Here is a 21201-nt window from a genome sequence, read left to right as displayed (position 1 = left end):
TCCCTCATTGGCGTGTGTGGTGAATAAACAAAGAAATATAAAGTTTAAAACCCACTGATTACCAAGTGTGAAACCGGGATCAGGGTTTGTAATTTAAATTCACCTGAAAAAGAACAGGAATTAGTTTAGGGATTTTAAAATCCCAATTTAAAAGTATAAATAGGAAGAGTGTGTCAGCAGGACCTCTGTAGCAGGAGCACTGCACCACCCAGTTCACGGCAGCCTTTTATTTCTTAGCTGCTTTTGTTCAGTGTTTTCATTTTGCATTTTTTGTGTTTTGTACATATGTTGTATGTTTTCCTATTGTGTAGTATTATTTGGTCAAACCTTATGGTTAATTGTTGAGGAAAACAAATGCAATCAAATACACATTTTAAATAATGTGTGCCTCTTTAATATAGGAAAATAGGAGCTCCATGAAGTTTAGGTTTACTAGAATTATTTTGTCAGCTATACTTTAAACACTAAAGAGGTGGAAGCAGCAAGCCGTTCTGAAAGCTGGATTTGTCAAAAAGTCTTTATTTCTAGAAAAGAAGAGGGTTATTTTTCTAAAGACCAAGGCTTTAAACAATTCAACTACAGTCTATCTTAGATAGAGTCCGGAAGTGTGTTCAGAAGCAGTCAGAAGGAAAGAAAGGCCTTGCTTATAATGACCACTGTATGTGGCAGTCAGCACAAAGAAACAGGGAATTGCCAAGTTCAAATTAAAAAAAAAAAAAAAAAAAAACACTTTGCTGATCTAGCAGAACAGGGCACTGTAGTGTATGGAGCCTTTCCCAAATGTCCCATGTTGGTTTGAAGCTTGTGGCGTTGGCATTCATGATTTGATAAGACGCCACCAATATTACAAGTAAAACAAATAGTACTTGCCACTTTGGTCACTGAATAGAATCATGTTTGAAAAAGCCTATTAGAAGCATTTATTTTAGAATTTAGTCATGATAGATTACTGTATATGTATGGAAGTATAACATTAAAATAATGTTGAATTACTACTGTATGATATTGCTGTCCATTTTCACTGGTTATAATGTTTTTTTTTTTTTTCTGGGTAGCCACAAGTGTAACATTATGCTAGTGTCAGCTTTATCTATTTGTGCTTTTTTTGGATTAGAAGTGGAAACCACTAACCTTTAGCTAGACTACAACCACATCATAAATGATGGCACTGTATTTAACTCTTTACACTTAGTGGGGTTGTTTAATTGATTTGGACTGGAACATTGCTCTTGGTGTACCAAGGTAATGGGAGCAAAATTTCTAACAGTGTGTGCAAGTCTCTTGAGGGAGGTTTGTAATATGGTAATTCTCTATTTATATATTTGAGTCATTCCAGCCCAAGTGGATCAAGGGTGTTTGCTTGACCTATCTTGTCAATAAAAACCTTTTTTGGAAACAAGCTGTAAAATGATACTAACAGTATCTAGGTCACCCCACATTGAGAAAAAAAAAGTGTAGGAAGTCATCAAAATTAAATTACGCAGCTCTTGGTATGCATGCACACGACACCTCCCTTAAATAAGGAAACGTGGTTCATGCATCATCATCAACAAATGGAAGAGTTGTACTCAAACAAAATACATTTTGAACCCCTAAATATGTTATGTTGTTTGTTTTGGATATGTTGTATTTTTATTGTCATCATATTTGTGTAATTTAGATTTTCTCCGTTCTCAGCCGGAACAGACTGGAACTAGCATGTGGTCGTATTACTATAATCTTCTCGGGGGCGTGGGAGTGGGGGTTCTGCTTAGTAGACATGTACACTATATGAAATCCTATTTCTTGTGGGCCTGTAATCAGAAACTGCCACTCATTGTGCAGACACATTTCTGGTTGTTGTGATAGAGAGGTTGGTCAGAAGATCTCTTTTTATTTTTTTTTTTTTTTTTTTTTTTTGTTAGCATTTGCCCTCGCGGCTCCTAATAAATATTGATGTTGTCAAGTTACCCAGACTGCTAATGAGTATGGCCCCAGGGTGCCAAAGTCTGTTAGTAAGATGTGTTATGCTAAGCATAGTGTTATTAATTGGGCTCTTTCAACTGGATTAAGTGTCTCTGTTCTGTGTCTGTTTATTTTTAAAAACCCTGGAAAGCAGTAGAGTGTTAGCTAAGCTACAGTGCCTTACTTGCATAGCCCTTCTGTTCCATGCAACCCCAGGTCTATTATGAAAGGTGTGCTAAAAAATATCTGGCAGCTTGCTGACAGAGAGGTCATTACCCGCAGGTTCAGTAAATTAAACTTTAAAAGACCACATCATTTTCAAGCAGCCTCAGCAATCCAGTCCAAAACAACAACCTAAAATCTCACCTTGATAGGCTTCTAAGTAGTCTTGTGTTGTTTCATATTTATTTTAGAATAGTTTTTTTAGGGTAATATATTAACAACCTTCTTAAACACTTTACATATGTATTCAAATGTGTATGGGGCCCTACAGATATGCTGTATACATAAGAACGCAGCTAGCCAATGATCATAGACTGAATGCTGTGATCAGAGTTGATAAGTTTGCATACAAATACTGAGAGAAGTCACTCAAGTCTGATTTTATCACTGTGGTTATATCTGCAACAGAAATTAATTATTGGAACTCGTTATGAAAGCTTCTACCAAGCAGTCTATTTGTGTGTTGGACCCAGTGTAGAAAATTATGAATAAAAAAAATGGGGGGAAGTTGGAATCAAGCACTTATCCACACATTTTTTATTTTTATGTTTTCAGTAAAAGTGTCTCGGGGGAAAAAAAACAACTGTGTCTAATAAACTGCTATAAAGGTCAATGACACTAAGTCGTCTCTCAATGCTGACGTTTGTTAAAAGGATTATTCAGTTTGTCTTCAATCTAGTCTGCTAATAATGAGATGACACAGTTTGTTTTAAACCAACCTAATCTACTATCTTAAATCCAGATAGATGAGTCTATTCAATGTTACTGGGCCTGCTGAGGAGCAAAATACAACATATAAAGATGACAGATATACACAGATGTTTCTAATGTGCGGTAGTGCAGTACAATACAATATTTGTAATTCATATGCTATAATGACATCAGCTGGTACAGTAAATGTAATATATGTAATATATTAATAAATAAATAATTATATATATATATATATATATATATATATATATATATATATATATATATATATTATATATATATATATATATTAAACTGGCTTTGACAAAGAAAGCTCAGTGAAATATGAACTGCTGTAGATTAGAAATTTTTTTTTTTTTTTATTTACAGGTAAATGTAAGTCTGGATCTTACATGAGGGGTCAGTGTAGTTGTAAATTAATGATTTGGATGCCATGTTAATAATGTATCTATTTTTTTGGCCAGTATTTATATGTGCAATTAGAGGATGAATACTTGTGTGTCACTTTATTATATGATATGCATAATAGGTTCATTTACAGCTGACAGTAAACAAACTTGAGCTGCTAGAGGTAATAAACAGAATAGCAGTCATTAAGCTTGATGTCCCCTGCTACGCACAGACAATTTGATTCAGCAAACTAATTACCTCACAGGTATTTTGAAGTTATTACCGAAGAAGTGATTTTTGATAGTGAGGTCTTAGTAGAAAATGGGATTCATTAAAATAATGCAGAACAACATGTCCTGCTAAGATTAAAACATACACACATCTCAGTGATTTTATTTTTAGCATTACAAGTCACTAGTCTGGGTTATGGGGTCAATATACCCCACAGAGATCCCATAACTGTGCTGGGGATTGAGATCGTGGAAAACATTGTGAAGTTCATGACCCCACACTTTAAAAACTGCTGTTCTAGTTGATTAATTACTAACTGTCAGTTACATTTTTTAATGTAAATATTTAAGGGATAAACTAGACCTTGTGTTAAAATGTGTTAAACATAACTTGAACTAACCAAGGTGTAAAGCTTTGGACCAGTTTATTCAGACTACCATTGGTGGGGCTCAAGTGGGCAACCGTCTCCTAAAAATTATACATGGTTTTCTTCAACAACGTTTATAGGTTATTGTGCTAATGCGTGAATCTCACAATTTGATAACACTTTGTACAATTATAAACTATATCTGCAGAATAGGATAAGCAGTTCTGGTCCATATATGAGAAGTACAAGAAAGTTTGTGTTTGGTGATATCAATTAGTTTACAATGTATATTAAATTGCGTTTGCATATTCAGCTGATACACACACACACACACACACACACACACACACACACACACACACAGCTATTACATGAAGGCCCTGGTTGTAAGTTTAAATTGAGTCATATATAATGGGTAAAGTATTTCAGTTTTTCTGAAAACATTCATCAGAAGGTTCCATAAGGTTCCACTGAGCCTTGTTCCTAACTTCATAGAATTTGACCGATACCTTTTGCTAAATAAACAGTCCCAAGTTAAAAAGTAGGGTCTTTGTTGTGCTGACGGTATATGGTAATTTACCCCATATTTCCCGTCAGAGCCTTTTTTTTCTCATGTCATAGCTGAGATATGAATAATGATGAAGCAGCATACAATGCAGAGGTTTGTATTGTGAGAGTGATGCTATTTGCTATTATGTATTGAGAGCAGGGTTGAATAGATGTTAAGTGTTTATTCACCCGTGAAGACCCATGGCCTGCAGGCTACATAGAGACCGGCAGGTTCTCATGGGCTTCGTCTAGTATCACTGCACAATTGATTTTAATAATAGAGAAATTAATTACAATTCCCACGTTATAGCTTGCTAATGGACACAGCAACACTCCTGTATTTATAGGCTGAAAAGTTGGGCAGAGTTATCAACAAAAAAGTGGTTTCAAAGGGCAACTTTGAACTGGCAAAAAAACCCAAAAGTTTCTATATTGCTACTAAAATGTTAAAAAAAAAAAAAAAAAAAAACATTTGTAATCTATATTTTACTGCTCTGGGTTTATTACAGTACTGAGGGTGCTTTTTTTTGCAAATGTTTTTAACACTAAAATATAAAATTATTGAAATGATCAGGATAATGTCTAATACAGTTGCTGACGCTTTATCAGGACGCCTCGGGAGAAGTAAAAATAACCAGAATAAGCAGCTGTCCTAATTAAACGAGAGGCAGTTGAGACGACCTTGATCACAGTTTTTTTTTTTTATTTCTAAATGAAAAAAAGGAAAAGGATGAAATCACATCACATTTGAATTTAAAAGACAATTCAATTGTTTTTTTTTATATTCTAAAACAAAATGATTTTTTTATTTTTTTTTATTTCTACATTAAATGAAAAAGAATGAAATCATATCAATAATTTAGTGATCTGAACAAATACAATTTAAGAATAGCCCCTGGCCCTGATAATTTTGAATAATATATTTTACTGTATTTATAAATAATTTCTTAAAGCTGCTACAGTTTAAATTATAACATGTTCTACAATGCTGTATTACTATATTTCAGATAGTTCATAATAACCTTTCAAGTGTAAGGTGGTTATACTGATAATACTGATAATACTGGGGATACTGATAATCGGAATTGCTGCTTAAATGGGAGACGGTTCTTCCCAATGCTATTCATGTCATTTAATTGGGGCGTCACTTTCTTTAATTGGGATACAGTATTTTCAAATGATGAACGTAGATCGCTCTTCAGAGCAAGACAGGTTGCATAGCACAGTGCAGTCAGTACATGATTACACTGACTTGCGTAAATTGCCTAAATCAAGTTGGACTCTTGAAGAAGGAGTCGTCTCAGGCTGCTGTTGCAAAGGAATTTGCCATGTCAGCATCGCAAATGCGATTAATTTTGTTTAGAAATAAAAAAAAAAACATTGACTCATATCTTAAATTATGTATTTAACATTTAAACATAATATGGTGTGATTTCATTCTTTTTCTTTTCATTAAGAATAAAAAAAGCGTCACTAAGGTCGTCTCAACTGCCATTTAATTGGGACAGCTGCTTATTCTTGATATTTTTCCTTCTCTCGAGGCGTCGCAATAAAGCACCATCGACTGTACATACCGTAAAGCATGGCAATAGAATAGTGAACTGCAAAATTACCATTCAGGTTTGCCAAAATACAACCTAAGAGAAGAGAAGGTCAGTTACCTACAGGTATTGACTGCTGCAGAGGATATTAATGCTATTATAAACTCAACATGTTATATTAATGTTATATTTTGGTCTGGATCACTCAAGATTCTGAAGTCCTACTAGCATTAGAGGGCATGGGCCATAGTATAATGAGTGTTCGACTTAGAAGCTGATTGGAGATTCGTGAGGTTTATCATTGTTCTAGTTCAGTAATCTAAGCAGCATGAAATATTGAGTAAAGTAGAGGTTGTCTTGGTATTGCAAGGCATTGTTGTTACTAGCGTCATGCTCAATTGTTTTCTAAAGTTTTACACTGAATCTAGGTCTTGGCATTAAATTAATACCCATATGGGGACTGGTTATTTTCTACATTAAAGTCCATTACTAAAAACATTCACTGCTAGAGGAACCGCTCGTAGTGTATTGATAAACACTTTAAACGTTTTGATGATAACAATTGCTTTTGCACTGGATACACTTTCATTACATGAATACAAACTTTTATCACACGACTGATATATAGTTAATATAAACCTGTTAACTCTCTGTGTGCATGTTGGGTATATCTCCTGTGGGCTGCTTGACAGCTAATAGAAGCAAGCCAATTAGAACTTCAACTTGAATGTTAGGATGTACCATTTAATATAGATAGATGTTGTCTATATTAAAAAATCTTAAGTTGACAAAGATTATTATCTGTAACCCTAACCCTAACCCTAACCTCTGAATTACCAAGCCCGGTAATGTAGTAGGATTTATTTGCCTGAAGACCAGTAAGGAAATACTTAATTAGCTGCAGACTGGTGGAAACCAAAACCTTATTTTTTAAGTCACCAGATGGAGCGGAGACCGTGGTAAGAGACTTGGTATATGCTGCAAGAGCAGAGGGCATATGGAATAAATCAAAATGCAGAGCACACACTAACTGGGGTCCCTTGGGAAAGAAAGACTTGTGATTGTGCAATGACAAGCATTCTCCCAGGAGACGGCATATAAGAAGGCTTTCATCACTGCTGAGTTCTGGGAGCGGAGGGGGTTCCTTTCACTCTGACACACATACCATCTTGTGATGTAATACATCTATTCTTCAGTAGCAGCCCTTGATTGTCATTCATTGGAAGCCTCCTAACCAAAGAGGAAGAGGGGGGTTTTAATGAATGCTCTTCCCACTGTAACCAGGGCTGAATCCTAAACAGATTTCGCAAACAGAAAGACCATTTTCTAATTGTATGGCTGAACGTTTGCTGGCAGAATTTTTTATGGACAAGTAAGTTGAGCAAAATCTGATCTGACAAGACCTTTGCATCTTGGAAAGAACTGTAATATACAAAGACGCACAGAGACGGTCAATCACTGTTGCTGTAAAAAAAAAAGGGGGGGGGGGGGGGGGGGGGTGAGCAGAAAGAGAGAGGGAGAGAGAAGAGAGAAAAGTGCTTGTAAAGGAAAGCATTTTTTGTTGATGGGATGAAGCCAGCCATGGAAACTGCAGTGGAGGAAAATCCTGAGCAAAGCCAAGAGAAAAAAGGTACCATGAGCCCCAACAATGGGGTAGTTTAATGCTTTTCCCAGATTGTTTACAAATGGGTTTAACCTACTTGCAGTTATTGTGGTGCCAAGCAGCACAAAGCGGTCTAGTTTCTGCTCTATTTGAAACATCCATAAAATGTATGTTTGATTATGAGTAAACCAAGCAAAGCATAATTAGGAGGCATAAAGAATTGTTCTGACTTTTCTTTTTACAAAAGTGCATACGTATGTATTTGTTTTGTATCAATTTATTAATTTCCTGCTGTCAGCGTCAGCATCCATTATACGTTTTAATGTGATTATTGAAAAACATGCTGTTTATTTACATCATGCTTATCTTTTTACGCTTGTTCTAATGCATTTAATGCATTTGTAGATTTCCATTTCCTACACTATTTCCCTACAGCCCCAGGGTCTTTGTGAGCAGATTCATTTTATATGGCACTGGTTGGTACTTGAGTTACTACAGTGTACACAATAACATCTACTAGCAAATCTGACAGATGGTTTCCTTAATATGGGTGATGACTGTGGTTAGCGATTAAAGATGTAAATCAGTAAGGTTGTCGAGGACTGACTGTTTAAAAATACAGGGCTTTGTGATTAGGAATGATCTCCAGCAGTGCTATTGCAGTATTGTTTCATAATGCATTGATGTGATTAATATTTTTCACTATGACAGGCTGTTGTCCTTATAACACAACACTAATTTTTACAAGCAGATAATGGTGTCTCTATTAAAGAGCCTTATGAATTTAGCTCACCACCTTCTTGACAGTGATAAATGGGTGACCTTTGTTTTTAGATGAAGTTTAGACGTCTTATTTGAATTTATACAGTACCTTCATTTTTATGGGAGAATAGCACAAGGCTGAAACCCTTTTATTGTAACCATGCCAGGCCTGACATGTATTTGTTAATCAATCCAAAAAAATAGGCTTTCCATTTGTTTTAATGGCCTGCTTGTCCTCTCAAGGGTTATGACTTGGTGAGCAATTAATCAACACAGTGCAGTGAGTTAAAGCTTTACTTTGAGAACAGACATTTTGAGACTCAAAGCAATTTACTCCAAGTAGCACAATATGTTTTCTGAAAAAATACCAACAAATCAAAAAAGAAACCGCTTAATATTAACAAGCTCCTTAAATAAGCTGACCAAGTTACTTAATTGGGCGTGTTCTTACCTTATTTGGTGTGTTTTTCCTTTCTTGAGGAAAAACTGTGCTAGTGACGATAACGTGTGTAGTTAAGTGCATTGAGAATCTAGCCAAAGCAAGTTTCACAATAATCATTTTGCTGTTTTTTAATTCTATCCCCTTGAGTGAATGTTTCAAATGACTGAAAAACAAAGCTCTAACACTAGCTTTATTTGAAGACATATGTCTCTCCACTGTCTGTATTATGAGTGCTGCAAACATTTTAATTTGGAAGGGTATTTTGTAGTGAATCTACAGCACTGGAAGAATGGTTATTGCAGTTCAAGATTGCATTTCATTTTTATGAACTGAAGTCAAAAGTGCAAGAACATGTCATATTGAGTTATGATGATCTTTACAATAAGTGGCTTTCATTTGTTTAAATCGTTAAACCACACTTGTATTATACAAAGCAGAGCCTTCAGTGTTTGTAATTAATAATAGTAGAACTCAGCTAAATGCACCCTGGCTTCCAGCCTTAATATGTATATTTAAAAAATAATTGTTTGTGTCAAAGATAAATGGATACCATCTGTTAATAGTGTCAGGCAAAGTACAGTTTAAAAATTAATTGTAAACACTGCTTTTAATAGTATGAAGCTAAAAAAGAATTAGTATCAGGGACCATTAGGGTGAGATCAGTGATGTCTCTGGTTTCCATTTAAAAAAGCATTACAGCAGGTAAGGTTACATTTTTTTTTTCTGTTTGTTTTTCTCATAAAAAGCTGTGCTAATGAAAACCAGTTCAGTAGTTTAACATCATTCAGAGGACAGAGCAACTTACTATTATACTGGTTCTGTATGTCGTCAGTGTGCTGCAGTTTTCATTTACTAGATATTATGTAAGATCCATCGACGATACTTTCACAAGGTTTGTCCATAGTTATAATGTAAAGCATACAACATCTGACAGATTTGACCTACGGGCGCTAAATGGGGATGTAACATGAAGGCAGATTGAATGAGCTGGAATGATTGTGCACAATGCAAATTTTCCTGCCTAAGGGTATAAAGTAAAAACTAAAATAATAATAACATTGCACTGTACATCACAAATCATACAATTTGTATCAGAAATATAAGTGTACAGAAAAAAAGTATTTTGATGATTTTCCAGCAATGCTGTTTCTTGGAATGAGAAAGGTAATCTTTTCCCTCTTAATCTGGCTTAACTGGTCAAAGAAATCCCACTGTAATACAGATTAATTTAATGTGGCTTTCAAATTGGTTTAACACTTTGTGGGCTGTACAGAAATATTTATATACATTCTGCTTATATACATTCTGATAATTGTGCGTGTGCGTGTGCCTGTGCCTGTGCGTGTCCGTGTGCGTGTGTGTGTGTGTGTGTGTATTCAGCATGCATTTTTTTACACACCAATTGAGGACCAAGCTTGTTTTTATATCTCTCTATGGATCTAACTTCATTGAACACAAAATATCATCACAGGCGAACAATTCACAAAAAGAGGGGACAGGAGAAATACTTAAAACCCAAATGTAAATAGAAAAATAAACACTAAATTTAAATTTAAAAAGCCCTGTGCTGTACCACACTATTGCCATCAAGGGCATTTAAACAGATTTCATAGTAACCATTCCTTCAGTGCTGTGCTAACTGCGAAAGCCAACGAATTTGATTAATTTTAGTTTTAGTTTTAAATCTGTCTTAGAAATTAATTACTCAAGCTGCAGCATAATTATTATCAGTTAGCCTTTCTACATCACATCATATGGTTTAATGTGTCACAATTTTGCCATTCACATATAAAATATATTTTTACATAACTTGTTCTTGCTTTATCTTTGTACATCATAGTTATTGTTAATAGAACAGAGAAAGGGCAGAGTGTGTTGACAGCTAGATAGCATAGTGATCAAATGTGTGTTCACTGCACCCTGGCAAACTTCTGAAGTGCACACACAGGTATAGCTTTCTTCATTGTGGTTACTTAGATCACCTCTACTGTACAGGTAGGTTAGTGTGCAGTAGCTGCAGGATTTTAAAAACTTAGCACAGCTACATTTGTTAACCTGAAGATTCTGTATTCCGGCTTAGGTTACTGATTTACTGGACTGTTCACAAAGCTTTTTCTTTATTTTCAAAAAGGGATACAAAATGTATTTTGGATGAGTTTCAGCCATGTTAGAAACATTTTAAGAAGCACAAGCTGAAATAATTGTTGGACCTAATGCCTAATCATACACAAAACAGGATTATTTCACATTGTTTTAAAAATGCAGCTTTTTCCATTTATTCACAGCAGAACTCAGTCACAAACAGGAGTACTGGTAACTAGAGGGATATAATGTTTTTACTGTAAGGAGAGCATGGAGCTTTGAAAATCACCACATGTATGCATTACTAATTGGCTTGGGGTATATCCATGCATGCTGTGTCTTCCTTAGCTGTTTGAATATATCATGCTTAATTAACTTTGACTAGCTGTAAAGCTGTATGTTTTCAGTATTGTATCCACCAGGAGTGCATCATGTTTAAACCTGGGAATGTCCAGGGCTAATCATGCATGAGTGAAACAAGTACTTGCACGAGATATATATATATGCTATAGAATATATATATATATATATATATATATAATATATATATATATATATATATATATATATATATATATAATTTTTCTATATATAATATAAATACAGTAACAATAATACATTTTGAGTTGACATGTGGGCTGGACTTAATATGCCTCTCTCACGTACCTTGTTTGAAAGCTTATGCTGCTTGCATCTCATTTAGGTATGATATTCTAAAGTGGTATAGTTGCCATGGAGACCATAATGAGTTATGGTAAAAACGTCTTGTTCTATTAGATTTAGAAATGAAACAACGTGACAGCCTAAACATGTTACCACTGTACTGCACATTTTACTGCGTCTGTAAAGTTGCTGAAAGATTTCCAAACAATAACACGTGAGTGTGGAGCTGCTTGATATTGAACAAAAAAGACTGCTGCAATTACATTGTTGAATTCTCTGAAATATCCCATAATGGATCTGCTGTGCTAATGGCAAAGGAGATGTTGAAACAGCATCAATGAGGTTGCATTTCAGTACCAAGCTGTAATGTGCAGCTCCAGGCTTCTCGAAAGCTGTATAATCAACAACAGATGATTGTTTTTACCTTTCAGATGTGTGAAGTGCATGTGGTGGATTAATGGAACCGTTCTCTATAATGCTTAGGGACCAAATACTGTATAGCAGTGAAGCACGAGTTCGTCAGACTAACTCTACAAACTATTTCGTAACTGCAGCAAAGACTGTCGAAAGCTACGCTTACTGACATCTACCAGAGCATTTATTAGATCACATTTGAAATTACTACAGCTCATCCAATAAGTTTTAGGACAGATGAAAAGATGCGGAACAGCGGGGTTGAGCATTTATCTTATCCAGATGAGTGGGTTCTAAATGGAGAATGCCAAGACTGTTGAATCCCATTTGGGGGAGGGGTCAAATTAAGAATTTATGTCCCACTCACCAGTCTTTCTTATAAATGTGTATTATTTGAGTTACTGTACTTTTCTGACAGCTAGTTAACTATCCATTAGTTTATGGTGTAGACATTCTATGGAATAAAGCATACATTATCAGAGGCATTTGATTTGTCAGCAAATAAGAAAGATCTATTTCTAAGATTTAATGCTATTAATATTCTACTGAGTCCTCAACTTCTGTGAGGAATACATTCTACCAGCTGCAAGCACATGTACAGGAAGATTTACTCAGCAAAAATAGACACAAGATCTACAGTGTGAAACATAGTTTCAAGGCAGAAAAGGGTGCCATTGTTCACAAAATACAATGTTGCATGTGACTTAAAAATAGAAAACAGTGCCTGCATATATAAGGGATTAAATGTCAAACATTACATTTCATTACTGTGCAAGTAAAACAATTGTTTCAAAAAAAGAAACTGCATTTACATCTGTAACGTGTAACTCGGACAACAGATTAAAACATAATCAAGTTCATTGGTTAGGCTGTTATTGTTTGGCACACTCTTATCAAGCGGAAAAAAAAAGCCATTGATTTTTGTAACGCTTTTTAAAAGCTGCTTCATGTTTTTGAGCGCATTGTTTAGTGATTTGGGAAAGGTTTCCAGTCCAACAGCTGGAAACTGATGACATTGTTGCCTGACCTTCAACTCTGCATGACAGAAATAGGACAAATGGGCCTCTTGTTCAGTCTGTTTTTTTTTTTTTTAACGTTGTAGCTGTATGATCCAGTTTTATGTTAGCTAACAGCAATATGGAATCAATGTTGACCCGAAAATTGCTTCCTAACAAGAAGTTAATTAATATTGGTTTAGCATTGGTTCAATTATGACAGATTGTAAATGTGTTTACAGTGTAAATGTACAGTGTAAATGTGTAATAGGAGTACAAACCATACAAAAATGCATACAAATAAGAAAAGAAGTGCTGATAAAGATGCACCAGAACTGTACTTTATCCCAAACAAATGCATAGCCTAAAAACAACATGAATGTATCTATTAATAAAGCATTGATTATTTTCTGTTTAGTCTATTCAGCGGGACATCAGGGGATTCCTGCAGCCAGTAGTGAGCATGTGAATTTGTGTGACACTTTTCTGTAATACTGTACAATACAATTGGCTGCTATTGAAAGCTCAGATATAAAAGCAATAGAAGTGTCTCGGATTCTAATATTGAGTGCTTTCTGTCAGTAATGAGACAGTGGGACAGTTTTACTAAGCCTACATATTGTTTTGACAAACTAGTAGTAATGTACTGTATGCACTGTTCATGATCCAACAAACACTCAATTAACTTCATACTTTTAGTATTTTTATAATAACAACAAATGAGCAAATGTTTAGTAAATATGAGCAATTCTTCCTTAAATTTGGGTTATTTCAGGTTTAAAGCCGGGAAATATATAACTATATATATATTATATATATATATATATATATATATATATATATATATATATATATATTATATATATATATATATATATAGAGAGAGAGAGAGAGAGAGAGAGAGAGAGAGAGAGAGAGATTTGTTTTTGCCATGGAAACCAAAAGGCCTAACTAGTTTATGTATAATTTCCCAATAAATTCCTTGTAACCATATAATATGTTAAATAATTATTGTGAAATATAAATAAAGAGATAAGCAGGTCTACAGTGCACCTAACAGGGAACTGCACTGGGACTCTGAGTAGTAAAGCATCATTGTGTTAATTGCCCAGACATCAGATTCTTCAGGCTAGCATTTTCTCCTAATTTAATCTTATTTAACAGTATTCATTCCATGAAGAATAACACAACAGGGCTTATTTTCACAGACCGCTCTTCACAGTGTGTAAAATCTATGGCCAGTAATGGAGCAGCTCTGAGCAAATTAATTGGGCCAGCATTAACACAGTGCCATGGCAACACTATTTGCAAGCCCCAGGACAAAAATGCTGCACTTTACAAAGAACTATAGTGAATATTCTGACAATGTAACCATTGTGCTGTAGCTAATACATGTGTTTTAACATTGCAACACCAAAAAATAGCTTCCCTCACTTAGATATAGTACATGAGGTTTGAATGTATTTTTTGATTTTGACATTTGAACTCTAGTTTCCAGCAGCTGTTGTCATTAAGAAGGTCAGACACAGATTCACTGAATTCATATACATATGTCTTTCCATTGTGGCTCTAGCATATTTTGGGCCTAATTTTGATACAGTACATTATAAACATATATTTATTTTGGATATGTGTAAAATATATTTGAATTCAATTTCAATTTAAAAAAAACAAAAAAAACCCAAAGCATTCTGACTAGACACATTTCAGATTCCTTTTCTATGAGGTGTAAAATGCGTACATGCTTCAAAATGGATACCTCCTGAGAATTCAGTTTAGCACGTCAATTCAAAGGGAACATTTTATTTAGATTTAGACTCTAAGACAAGGTATTTTGTAAAATTATTTCATACAGTTTAACTGACACTACAATAACTACGACAAGAGAATGGACAGCTTAATATCCACACAGTTTATCAATTATTGACTATGGGCTTAGCGTTAATTTAGGGCATACTATCTGTGAACCCAGTCTAATGTAAATCAAAAACACCCTACATGGTGCTTGCTGCTTGGGCCTTTATTGTGACTTAGCCTGTATCAGTGTTCAACCTTAAGCTGTGTCATTCAAAAACAGTGACCCATGAGAGACTATGAATAAACTGCTTTGACTATCCAGTGGTGTTCCATTTTCACTCAGAACTGTACATTGCTGGCTACCATGTAGTCTTTAAATTGTTCTTCCTAATAAAACCTTAGTTGGGCACCATACTCAAGGAATAGATACTTCATCTCGGCACAGATAAAAGGCCTGTTGTTTTAAGAAATGTAAGACTGCTGCCAGTTTTCCACACTGCTTGCTTCTCCTAGCACTGTGGTGAAACAAAAGTTGGCAGTCAGCTTTTCCTTTGCAGGGTGGTGAGTTTAAGGAATGGCTACTAGTAAATGTTCCTTCATGGATATAGATTCACACAGTAATATCAGAGTGTGTGTTAAAGAATGTGCTTTCAAAATAAACAAAACCAAAATGATGGGGCAGCAAGTGGTTTGTTATACCAAACCAAAGCTGCTTAGTGCTTACTTTAAAAAAAAAAGGGGGGGGGGGGCTACATGGCTTCTCAACAAGATTAACTATACAGTACATGCTACAAAATTAAACAAAATTGGCATTTTTCAATGTTCATAAGAACGTAATAAAACCTGCCTAATAGATATTTGATATTCATTGCAGTTTAAACTGTAGTTATCACTCATGACATTTAGCTGTATCTGTCACGTTTACAGCAATGTGGCCTGCACGGCCATACTAGGTCACTTTCATAACATCATTCTACAAAAATAAATTGCTAATGATTTTCTTTAGCGGCCAGCCTGCTATCAGAGCTCTGGCCCATCTGCTTCCCTTTAAAGCACTTTAATCTGGGTGATAAATAGCTTCACATGTAGAGGTGCTTGCGGCAGAAAACCAGCGACTCATGGTGACAGGACACAACCTTTGGGCATACCCCTTAACCAAACATTAAAACATGTTAGGTCTGTCAACAAGGATGTCAACAAGGTTAGGTCTAACTGAGAAAAACAGAAACGTATTGCTCCAGGGAAAACACATTCAGTTTCCACTCAGTTATACAAGCATGGCTCCATCAACATTATCTTAACCACAGCCTACCTCATTTTAGACATTCTACATCACGATATACATACACAACAAATTGTCTTTGTTTATGATGGTCTTGCTCTGGACTTGCTTCCTTTTACTGACAACAAGATTAGGGTCACTGCTGCCACTGCTAGCTGCCACATTGATTGATGGTCAGGCCTGTTGGCTAGTTTCCAATAAGTAGTTACTATTGCACATCTAGCTCATCAGAACAATCGTATTGAATGACCCATTTATAGAATAATCAGACTTGTTCGCCCCAGTTTATTGTTACGCTCACTACCATTTCAGTTTTTGTGCAGCGCTGTTTTATCCCCATATGCAAAGAAAATATATCTAACTTATCTCTGAAATACATCTAAAATGCAATTTTTTTGTCCACTTTGATAAAACAGCATTTTAAATACACAGTAGAAACTGTGACCTACTTATGCCATGGGTATGTGTCACACCTAGATTTAGGACTGTTTTGCGCTAACATTGTGTTTGCTTCTCATGTGTATCTGCAGGGTGTTTTGAATGCTGCATTAAATGCCTGGGGGGAGTTCCTTACGCCTCGCTGGTTGCCACCATTCTGTGCTTCTCCGGTGTTGCACTCTTCTGTGGTTGTGGCCATGTGGCATTAACAGGGACAGTGTCCATTCTGGAAAACCACTTCTCAAAGACCGTCAGCGACCATGCTTTGCTAACTGAAGTGTAAGTTTGTCAATCCTCTTGATTGTTAGTATATATATATATAATCCTGAGAATACTGAAGGTGAAAGTCTTGCCTTTTAAATATAAAAAGGTTATTCTTGGAAAGTTTTTAAAAAAGAATGTGTCTAAAACGCATGGTTTGTATACAAATTTGAGTTGTTTTCTCAGCAATTAATCAGACCATGCATACAATCCAGTAATCGATTAATAACACAAACATGTCTTTTTTTTTTGTAGACAGAACAGTCAGAAAAGTTATACCTTTTACATGAATATAAACCTCTGAAAATACCAGGACACAGTAATTCATTTTCAGTTTTAAACTGATTTAAACTCTTGTATCCTAGCATTCACCGTATTATAGTTAATTAATCCAGGCAGATTTATTATTGATTGTCAACAAATGGAATTAGCATGTGGGATTGATTGCTTGAACTCGGTTAAATTATCATTTTTATGCAATAGGGAATCTCCATCAAAATGTAATAACCTACATTATTCAATTTTCATGTCCCCATATGGGAAATTAAAGGCTCAGAAAATAATGGTATAATGGTACGCCTTTACATGCAGTTGTATACGCCACATGGGCTGTAATCTTTAATTTGAATGTTTTTTTTTTTCCTCTCATGTATTTGACACATCATAAAGTGTGATGTTCATGTCATAGATCATTAAGCAGGCCATTGAACACCTGTTCTATCTGATATACTGTCAAGCCTACACATTTGTTTCTCAGATATTTGATATAGATATTAGAGAGTAGGTAAACAGATTGTCCCTTGAGATTCAGTAATGGATATCAGTGTAGGTGTACAATTGGGATTTATGTGCAGTTGTCTTTTTTTTTTGCTGTTGCAGAGTACAGCTCATGCAGTACATCATTTATGGAATAGCATCATTTTTCTTCTTGTATGGAATCATTCTTTTGGCTGAAGGTTTCTACACCACCAGTGCTGTAAAAGAACTTCACAGTGAATTCAAAACTACAGCCTGTGGACGATGCATCAGTGGAATGGTACAAGTCTAATCATAGATACTGGCACTATTTTAGTAGTTACTGCATTTGTTTATCTGTCTGTATGATTTTCAACAGATTAAAATATTTACAGTGTAATTGCATGTGTGGTCACACAGTAAATACATAATCACATGTGGAAATGCAGCACACTAGCTACTAAAAAAATCATTTTGGAATGAGGTATTTCATTTTTGTACAGTAATTACAGAAGCGTATACAGTCAGTCGTTGGGCTCGGCAACAGCCTATTTGTTTGTTTATCAAAACTGTACTGTGTTGTATTATCTCCTCACACATTAAATGTGAAATAAAACAGAATTATAAACCTCACTGATCTTTTCAGCCATTTAAACTGGTAGATGATGTTCCAAAAATGAACATTTAAAAAAAGAGTCTGCAGAACCTTTTCAGTGCTGCACAATAATTGGTATGTTTGTCTTTTTCCAGTTTGTGTTCTTGACCTATGTGCTCGGAGTTGCCTGGCTGGGTGTGTTTGGCTTCTCGGCTGTACCTGTCTTCTTGTTCTACAACATGTGGTCGACCTGCCAAGTCCTCAACTCTCCAATGGCAAACATGACTTCTTCGATTGAATCCATCTGTGTGGATGTCAGGCAGTATGGTATGTGTTCCAGCCATTCTTGTTTTGGAACTGTTCATCATGGGCATTTACTAATATGGTCTAAATGTTTTACATGCATTCACAATGTTAGTTAACAATTAGAATAAGACAAGTGATAATTTAGGCAAAGTAAACACACAGTTATTACTCTGAGGAACCCCGAAAATCGCAACACCTGTGGAACTTAATATCTTGGTACCACACTTAATTCCAGATTTTTTTTTTTTTTTTTACATTATATAAAAATAGTTAGCAAGCCAAAATTTTAAGCAAGCCAATCTGTGAAGCTTGTGTTTATAGACTCAATTTTCCTATATTAGACATAGTTTTGCCTCATGTGGTGTTTTCTTCCCAGGTCTGAAGCAAAACTAGATACCATTAAGATTACAATTTTTCTTTGATGGATCGTGTCCCTGGCTGTGTCGTGTGTAAACAAACACGCTGAGTCCTTGTTCAAGATGCACTCAAAGTTTATATTTAGTTCAAGTGAAGACAACATGAACACAGCCACACACAAAAACAGTCCCCTCAGTCCCGTTCACCACCATGCAGAAGTGCAGTATCCCTGTGGCTAATCCAGGTGGGATATACAGTACCTTAATTAAATGGGTCCATTTCGATATTGTTGCTTTGTAATTCCACTTACAACATGGCTACTTAATGTAATTGTGCGTCTATTTTTAAAGGACCAATTACCCTTTTATTTGACATTTGAAAACTAGACAAAAGTATGTTAAAAAAAATATATATATATGTTTTAATTTTTAGTGCTTGAGAAAAAACAAACCAGTTGTCTTAATCAAAAGTAATGAAGGTCAGAAACTCATACACGCTGTGGAATCACGTTTTGTGCTGTTCTGATTCTTCCTCTCAGGCAACCCAAATACCCCATTTGCTGCAGTTACTGTTCTCTAGTGAATAAGAGTAAAGATCATGTCTACACTTAAATACACAGACCCTTACTTTTTTTTCTATTTTTGTTTTTGTTTTACAGGAATCATTCCTTGGAACGCAGCTCCTGGAAAGGCCTGTGGTGCAGGGTTAGGAGAAATCTGCAACACAAGCGAGGTACGATTGCACCATTGTTCTGCACCGTCTGGTTCATCGTATGTTTTACATCTAATTTGTTAAAACAATACCTTTGTTGCTTTTATTTTAGTTCTACCTGTCCTACCATCTGTACATCGTGGCCTGTGCCGGAGCTGGTGCCACTGTTATTGCATTGGTGAGTAACGTGTTTTACTGTAAATCAATACAATTCCTAATACCAATTTTCCTTTTCTGTTAAGTGTGGAATAAAATGCTCCCTTCTTATTTTACTATTCTCTGATTGATGAAAACATTTATCTACTTGACTTAGTGGATGATGCGGGGTATGTTTAAAGTATTCATTTGAATTGTTTTTTTTTTTTGTTTTGTTTTTTTTAATTTCTCTTACAATGTTGTGGTGTTTGCAGTCATTTTGAGTGGTTGATCAAATACTGAGTTATTATCTTTTGCCACTAAATCTGCCTTTACCTCTAAGTTCAAAGCAAGCAGATATCCAGACAGAGCCAGTGCAACTGAAAATCATTACAAAACAATGCAATACTAAGGTTAATGCTAAAAAGGAAGTCACAGGACATTTGAATTTACTCTTTAAGCATTTAAGGTCATGGATGAATTACTGTTACAGAACTGCAAGGTCCAATCAAGGAGAGAACATTTCAATACATCTTTTTTGATAATTGACCAATGTACATTTACTGCATTTACTTTATTATTACTTTTTTAAATGTATCTAATACATATCAATGGTCACCAATTCACTATCCTTAGTAATTCACATATTTCAAAATATATATTATATACACACACACAATGAAGGAGCATTTTATAAAAAGTACAGAAATAATTGGGATTACAATATAACTGCTGATATGGACAGCTGGTAAACCTAAACATTCACATACTGGTAATTAAGTTGTCGAAATAATGCCACAGTGCCCTGTTTAAGCAACACTGGTGTGTTACCTGAAATAGTAAATTCAGATCTTTCCCTGCACAACAATCAGAAAAGGGGACTGTGGAACACTAGCTGTATCTCCTTCTTGCAGTGTAAACTTATTGTATCTAAAAACCAGCAGCAGCAGCAGCAGCAGCAGCAGCATAACATTCTAAGACCTTGCTGCGGTCTGGAAACACTGAACACTGTCTTACATCCCTGTATTTTGTTCTCTTCCACCAGCTGATCTACATGATGGCTACCACGTATAACTATGCTGTTTTGAAGTTTAAGAGTCGAGAAGACTGCTGCACTAAATTTTAAATTGTATTAAGAACACAGTGCAGAGTTTATGAAGCTGCAAAGAATAGATTGAGCAACCACTGACATCATGGACTAAAACAGAACATAGACAAATGTATTTTACATAATGTGTAAATAAATAGCAAAGTGCACGCAACATTTAGCATTTATTTACAGGGACTGGCACAGTTTGAGATTATCAATAGAAAGGTATGGCATCTGGCTGTCTTCATCAGAAATTCCAGTATCTTTTTGATGTTGGTTGTAACAGATTACCACACCACTTTTCCTTGATTTTTATCTCTTCAATTTAACTGATGACCACTTCAATATTTAGCAAAGGGAATTAAAAGATTTTAAGATATTGCAGTGCCTTCCAACACATATCAAAACAGTTTGTACATTCCGTTATGTTAATCTTTATTTTGTGGTGTAAGTACTTCAAATAAAACTAAAGAATTAAAGCTGAGGTCATGTTGTGCCAGTGTTTGTCTTCAGACAGTAGCAAACTTTTCTGTTGCCCGTGGTGTCACGTAGGTAATCATACATAACACGATCAC

The 21201-nt window shown here is 35.2% G+C and overlaps 1 protein-coding gene across 3 annotated transcripts in view; it reads left to right on the top strand.

Moving 5' to 3' along the window:
* The window catches only part of LOC121327528 (neuronal membrane glycoprotein M6-b), a 40457-nt gene that overhangs the window by 15964 nt on the left and 3292 nt on the right, over positions 1-21201 (top strand). Inside the window, exons 1-7 of one of the 3 annotated variants that reach the window (XM_041271602.1) lie at positions 7464-7588; positions 16529-16715; positions 17577-17733; positions 18183-18354; positions 19349-19422; positions 19514-19579; positions 20582-21110. In XM_041271602.1, the coding sequence (XP_041127536.1) occupies positions 7528-7588; positions 16529-16715; positions 17577-17733; positions 18183-18354; positions 19349-19422; positions 19514-19579; positions 20582-20662 (798 nt within the window). In that variant the 5' untranslated portion in view covers positions 7464-7527 and the 3' untranslated portion in view covers positions 20663-21110. Of the gene's footprint in view, positions 1-7228; positions 7589-16528; positions 16716-17576; positions 17734-18182; positions 18355-19348; positions 19423-19513; positions 19580-20581; positions 21111-21201 lie in introns of those variants that run through there. The other 2 variants (XM_041271600.1, XM_041271601.1) reach the window with 2 other exon arrangements.

The sequence above is a fragment of the Polyodon spathula genome, chromosome 15 (assembly GCF_017654505.1).
Source record: "Polyodon spathula isolate WHYD16114869_AA chromosome 15, ASM1765450v1, whole genome shotgun sequence".
Taxonomy (NCBI): Eukaryota; Metazoa; Chordata; class Actinopteri; order Acipenseriformes; family Polyodontidae; genus Polyodon; species Polyodon spathula.
This window is presented reverse-complemented; position numbering and strand designations above follow the sequence as displayed.